This window comes from Phoca vitulina, unplaced genomic scaffold (assembly GCF_004348235.1).
Source record: "Phoca vitulina isolate PV1807 unplaced genomic scaffold, GSC_HSeal_1.0 scaffold22, whole genome shotgun sequence".
Lineage (NCBI taxonomy): Eukaryota > Metazoa > Chordata > Mammalia > Carnivora > Phocidae > Phoca > Phoca vitulina.
In genome coordinates this window covers 34,791,403-34,797,963 of record NW_022589725.1, presented here as the reverse complement: position 1 = coordinate 34,797,963, position 6,561 = coordinate 34,791,403, and the positions used below count along the sequence as shown (strand labels likewise).

General features: G+C 48.1%; 1 protein-coding gene across 1 annotated transcript; it reads right to left on the bottom strand.

Moving 5' to 3' along the window:
* Positions 1–390: 390 nt before the first annotated feature.
* Positions 391–4,247, bottom strand: NXT1 (nuclear transport factor 2 like export factor 1). The gene is made up of 2 exons (XM_032419647.1): positions 3,743–4,247; positions 391–1,126 (listed from the first exon to the last, which is right to left on the bottom strand). Exon 2 carries the CDS (start codon positions 1,071–1,073, stop codon positions 651–653), a length of 423 nt encoding a protein of 140 aa, XP_032275538.1. The 5' UTR covers positions 1,074–1,126; positions 3,743–4,247; the 3' UTR covers positions 391–650.
* Positions 4,248–6,561: the final 2,314 nt, after the last annotated feature.

Here is a 6,561-nt window from a genome sequence, read left to right as displayed (position 1 = left end):
TATCCCAGCCCACAAACCTATCTCAAACCTAGCACACTCTTGTCAAAGAAAATGTAATTGGGGAAGCCACGTGGCCATGAGATCTCATTTATTGGTCAAAGGATGATGGAACCTTCCAGTTCTACTCTTTTTTTACATTGGGAAAATGCAATTAGAGTCCATCTTCAGGGTCAATAAAACTAGCTTCCTCTTAAGAGCAGTTCCTCACTTCCTCTTTACAAGAGTAGTTAATACAGCTGCTTCATTTATAAGCAGTTTTTAACTAATTCTTTAGTATTTCACTAAAGAATTTCATCTCAGGTGCTTTCTACTAAGCTTCTGCCTTTAACCCTCCTTTGCCTCCTCCTTCCTCAAAACTTGGACAGACACATCAAGCAAGGGAAAAGAAGCAACATTTGTATTGTTTTATTTGTCAGAATTTCCAGAACCAGGGTCTCTACTGGACAAATAGAAAAATAGAAAAGTTGACTACTTTGAAAAGGCATCTATGACAAACAAGAATACACTCAGAAAGGGGCTCAAAGGACTCCAGCAAATGCAGTTAAGCCAGGGCAGTGTGGCCTGGAACAGAAAGGAACTTGTGTCCCCACATTTTGAGATCTGCGTTTCCCTACAGAGCTGGGCTACAACAGAGGCCTTTCCTGGCCCCACTAGCTGGCCCAGTCCTGGAACCGGAAGCAGTCACTTGCTATTTTCCACACCGTGTTGCTGGGTGAGGCCTGGGCCGTCAGGATGAAGTTTTGGTTAAAGTCCCGTTGTTTGTTGCCTTCAAACTTCACTGTTCCACAGATCACAACAAGGACTGTGGTCTGGCTTGGGGTGGCTTCATCATGGACAGGCTGGCAGTCTACCACATTGATTTGGAACTCACTGGAAGGCAACATTTCAAAAAACTCACTCAAGGACTCTTGTCCCGAAACAGCGTTTCCATTCCACACCAGGGTGGCCGTGCCCATGTACAGGCGGGACAGCAGGCGCCGCCGCTTATCCATGGTGGTGTAGTACACGTTCACAAACTCCTCAGCAGCTCTGCAGGCCTGATCCACGTAGGTCTTGAAGTCCACTGATGCCATCTCCGGCCCTGCCGAAGGAGGCCCAGGTGCTCCTGCGCCTGAGGGAGCGGGGGCTGTGGAGCAGGAAGGTTGAAGAGAACCCATGTGAATGCCCAAGTTTGTTCTGCCCCGACAATGGAGTAATTCTCCTTTTCTACTGGTGGCAAAACAATTACATACTGTAGGGAGATGACTCTAGGCTCAAATTTTGCTGATGCCTAATCTTACTAAGCCTCAGTTTGATCATTTTAAAATGGAAATATCACCATTCATGACACAGTTGTAATGTGAGAATTAAACAAGACAGTGTACACCAAGTGCTTAGTTAAAAAGCCTGATACCTACATGTTTAAAAAATGGTAGCTATTACTATGAATTCCAAAAATCTCATTTTGTAAAAGATAGTACATTTGACTAGGGAAGGTCACTTTTTCCTGGAAGCGTGGACCAGGTGTGACTGCCCCTAGAGAAGTGGAGAAACAGCAGATCCTGGATAAAGACTGTAGACCACAACGAAGGGAGCAGTGGCCCAATAAAGACCAATCAGATGGCATATGATCCTCGGCTGGTGGTGAGTCTGAGAAAACTATCATGAGCTCATCCAACAGATACTGGGAGAGCAAAGAGAAGGCAGGTTTCTTAAGAGGATGAGAGAGCCAATGTCACTAGGACAGTACCAAAACAGTGGTCACGATCCTCATGACAAGTAAACCTAGCAGCTGACTGAGAATGAGAAGGGAGGGCACCTAGCTTCCATGAGTACAAATACCTACCAGGTAAGTCCTGTGAGCCAAAATGGAAAAACAAGTTAAAAATGGAAAGGCAAGTTCTGGGGCGCCTGGGTGGCTCAGTCTGTTAAGTGTCCAACTCTTGATTTCAGCTCAGGTCATGATCTCAGGGTCGTGGGATCCAGCCTCGAATCTGGCTCTGAGCTCAGTGCAGAGTTGGCTTTTCCCTCTCTCTCTGCTTCTCACCCTGCCTCAAATAAATAAATGAAAATCTTAAAAAAAAAAAAAAAAAGAATTGAGCAAGTTCTATGGGATAGAAGGTGGGGGGTGGTGGCATCAAAAAAAGAATCTCAACTATAGCTGATATGTCACATTTCCTTAAAAAAAAAAAAAGGAAGTCTAAAAGCATAAAGAAATATTATTTGCTTGTCTCAGAGTATGGTACAACTGTTACAGTTCTCTGCTCTTTTTTGCATCATTAAAATATTTCACTAAAAGTGGAGCACCTGGGTGGCTCACTTGGTTAAGCATCTGCCTTCAGCTCGGGTCGCTCCGGTCCAGACCTTCGATGGGCTCCCTGATCAGCAGGGAGTCTGCTGTCCCTCTGCACCTCCCCCTGCTTGTGCCCTCTCTCTAATAAATAAAAAAATCTTTAAAAAAAATTTAAAAAATAAAATATTTCACTAAAAGAAAAAATTCATGAAAGAACATTACTAAAATAATGGATATGTTTAGATATACAAACTTAAATTTCTTGTTTCAAAGACTTTAACTTTTTTTTTTTTTTTTTTTTAATATCAGCTCATGAAACAGATAAAAGATTTCACATAGAGTTGGAAAAGAGTCAAGTACTCTTAAGGGCTGAGCAAGGTGGAGGCCTCTGTAAAGTAAAGAACTGTAAAGAGCAGGCAAGGAGCTTGGTCATAGAAGTAAGCTGTGACAGAACAAGGCACAGACAGAGGTCTTTGCACCTCCTTCCTGGACTCAAAATCAAGCCTCAGCAGACACGGATTCTGAGCTGGGTATCTGCTGCTTACTTTACATACATCATCTCATTTAATGGTCACCACAAAAGGATGAAAGAATTTTACAAAGAAGAAGGGAGAAACTTAGGGTCCTGACAGCAAGCACACTCCTGATGTATCTTTATAAGAAGGCATGTGGCCTTTGAAAATGTCAAGACTATGTTGTCCTCTTACTTGCTTATCCTTTAACAGCTTACCCTTTTTTACTTGTCCTTTACCTGCACTTAGGAAATTAAGTCTCTAAGGGCACCATTACAGGACTGCTAGTTTGAAGCTGTCCTTTCATGGGCCTCAAATCCTCTCTTGCTGGAATTCCTGACATCCACATTACTCCTCACCCTGACGTGCCCCAGTCCCTCCACCATCTCAAGTCATTCTCAGAAACGCCCCTTCCTCCAACCCTGCTCAGTTCTGCCAAAGCGACTTTCCAAACACAGCTTAGCAACCTGTCCTGGCCCCATACCAGTAAGATAACCACCTCCTTGTCTTGTGGTTCTGCTACCTACAAAGCTGACAGCTTGCCCTTCTCTATCAAATCAGAGAAAAGAATCATGAAAAGTGAGATAAGTATGAGGCTGTGAAGATGCCGCCTTCTCTCGGAAGCCCACACCGTCAAGTTCTTTGGAGCTGGACCAGAGAAGATCCAACAGGCCTCATTTCTGGCGGAGAGTCGCTTTTCATCAAACACATAAAGCCAACCCGCCCTGGCCATCTCTGGCCCGAGACCTGCTCCAGTGCTCCTCATCGCCAAGCGGATTTACTGCCAAGCACTTCGCAAGGGCAAAAACCTGAAGCAGCGCTGCAACGACACCACGAGGGAAAGGACAAAACCCGGCTGATTCCTGACAATGGGGGGAGAGCGTGGGGTGCACGTGGCAGATGTCTCGTGAGTCCCTGGGCCGACTGCCGGCCGCGGGGGACGGTGGGGGACACTTACCTTCGCGGCTGGTGACGTCCGGGCTCAGCGCGGGCGGAGGTGGCGTCCTCGGTCAGCGGGGGGCGGTATCCCCGGTCGGCGGGGGTCGGCGACCTCGGTCAACGTGGGCGGCTCGAGTCAGCGCGGGCGACCCTGGTTAGCGAGGAGGGGACCTCGGCCAGCGCGGGCGTCTCCCGGTCAGCGTGGGCGGCGGCGCCCCTCTCGGGCGCCCCCTGCACGACCCCCAGCTCCACAGAGGGCCGGCCCCCGAAGGTGGCGGGGCGGGCCTGCCGAGGCTCCGCGTTCCTCCGCCGCTCGCCTCAGCAGGAACCGGAAGAGCTGCCCTTCTCCCACCCTTCCTCCCGGATCCGGCCGAGTCTCCGAGACCCCGGAGCCCGGGAACTCGTCGGGGCCGTCCGCGGCTTCCCGCGCGCGGCCCGCTGTGCGCCGCGCAGACGCCAGCGCCCACGGCTCCGCCCACTCCCGCCTCCCCGTGACCGGCAGCTGTGTCAGCCAGCGGGACAGAAGACCGGGAGGCTAGCTCCGCCCAGGTGTGGCTCAAAGGAGGAGGTGGTTTCCGGGAGAGGCGCCTTCCCAGAAGACCATAGAAAATCAGCGGTCGAGTTTTCATTGGCTCAACCAGTCATAGCAGCGGTCCAACTGGTTAGGTGGGATTCTTGATTGGATGAAATCTCCTAGGTCCCGCCCCCGGAGCTAGAGGTGCGTGAGGTCTCTCCCAGCTGAGTGGAGGCCCGCTTGACAGGAGAGCGTGGGGGAGAGTGTGTGAGGCGGACTCAGATACTTGGCCTACGACCTCCATTCACCTGCAGTTGGGGTAATTCTAGTTAAATAAAAGACGACTTGATCCAACCTCGGGAAACCACCACCAGCAGCAGTGACCCAACTAAGGCTTTCACACAGACATAGTAAGTGGGGCGCCAGAATGCCCCGCGGTGGCCGAGCTGGTGAAGCCGGCACTGCCCTTGTTGAACTCTGCCTGATAAAGTATAGCAGCTGATTACTCTTCTTGATAGTTTAAGTCCCTAAGGACACATAGAAGAAAACCCATTTTAGTTAAGTGAGAAACTCAGCTAAAAGCGAGAGGAGTCGAGGGTGGGAAGAGTCTTAAGTTTGGGAAGTAACAAAAATGTGCCAAAAAGGGAAACAAAGGCAATTTCCTCTCTTGTCCTGGGAATTGAGGAGCTCCGAGGAAAACCGCCTGGTTCCAGCGATGGCCCATGGCCTGGTTGGTATTGTGCTTCTATTCTCCAGCTCTGAAACTAGCTACATTTCAGCCAATCTGCAACCCGAACTTTTCTTTAAAACAACAGGCTCAACAGGATGGAAACAGTGTGGGACTTGGGAAACAGAGTTTACAGCAAAAAAAAAAAAAAGAAGAAGAAGAAAAGAAAAAGAAAGGTTTCTTTAGATACAAGAGCCTCAACTCAATCCACTGGTCTGAGAGACTGAATAATTCCTTCAAAACTGGGAGCCCTCTGGGCATGGTGAAGTTTACTGATGTTGCCGTATCTTTGGAGTGTGGTGCATTTAACTCATACCCTCTTGGCTACCCTTTGGTGTACCTTTGCTTGCATTCCTGAGAGAACCCTTGCTCTCAGATTTCACGACAAATTTAGAAACTGGATGGGCTATTTAATGCAGGCAAACCACCTCCTCCACTTAAATCAAGTAGGTGAAGAATTTGGATTATAAAAAAATAAGTTGGGGCTGAGTAGAGAGTGTTAAATAGCATCTTTGGAGCAGTATTCACACAGACATGTCTTTATAAAGCCTGAGACAGTGAAATTAGGAATTAATGTACAAAAATCCAAATCACAGCATCAATGGAATGAAGGTTGACTGTGTGGTAGGTTGGAGGCTGTGATACTTTAGGTTTTATCACGTTTCCCATGTAAGCCTTTTTTATTTCATTCTTGGGGGAGGTATCATTATTCCTGATTTATAGATGATGAGGCTGAATGACAGAAATTAAGTGCCACAAAGCTGCTTCAAAACTAGAAAAGCTGGTTAGGAGAACATAAGTCCAGCTCTGAGGCCTTGTAAAAGCACAGGGCTTTAGCCCTGGGAGGCAGCAGAGCCAGCAACAGCAACAGGAGGGGAGGAGGGCAGGAACCTTTCAGGTTTATGTCTCCAGCATCTAGAATTGTGCCTGACCCACAGCAAGGGCTCAGTCAGTACTGTTTGAATGAACAGGCAGGCTGGGGTTCAAGTCATTGCTCCACAGCATTCTAGTTGCGATGGGTCCTCTCTAACAGCCACTCTCCTAGGCTTGGAAGCAAGCCTGCTTTTTACTTCCCCTACAGTCCTTGAATTTGGGAGGTTAGAGACACCCCTGACTCTAAGGGACACCAGTGGCACTGTATGCCCTGAGCACACTACTGGGGTGGTAGGAGACCCAATTTAGGCCCCTGAGCCTGGAGAAAGTGTTTGCTAGGGGATTTGGGGAAAAATGCTTTTTCTCTCTCCTTCCAAACATGTGGAATATAGATGGTGCAGCTGCAGCCATCTTGCCACCGTGAGGGGGAGCCCCTGGACAGAGAGGCAGACAGAAGATGGGAGAGAACTCAGGCTTTGGTGGCTGTGTTGGGAACCAAATCAGACCTGAAATTTGGACATTCCAGTTTCAAGAGCCAGTGAATTTGCTTTATTTTTTTAAAATATTATTTAAAGTTGGGCATAAACATAAAGGTATTTATAACTTAACTAGTGTGACTTGATGCACTAGCAGAGTGATGGTGGCAAGCAAGTTAACCTCCCAGAGGCTCAGCTGCCTCATCAGTAGAAGGGGAACAGTAAAAATATTCATTTCCTTAGGCTGA

Excerpts from the sequence above, each read along its gene's own strand:
- NXT1 (XM_032419647.1), bottom strand. The coding sequence starts at position 1,073 with ATGGCATCAGTGGACTTCAAGACCTACGTGGATCAGGCCTGCAGAGCT.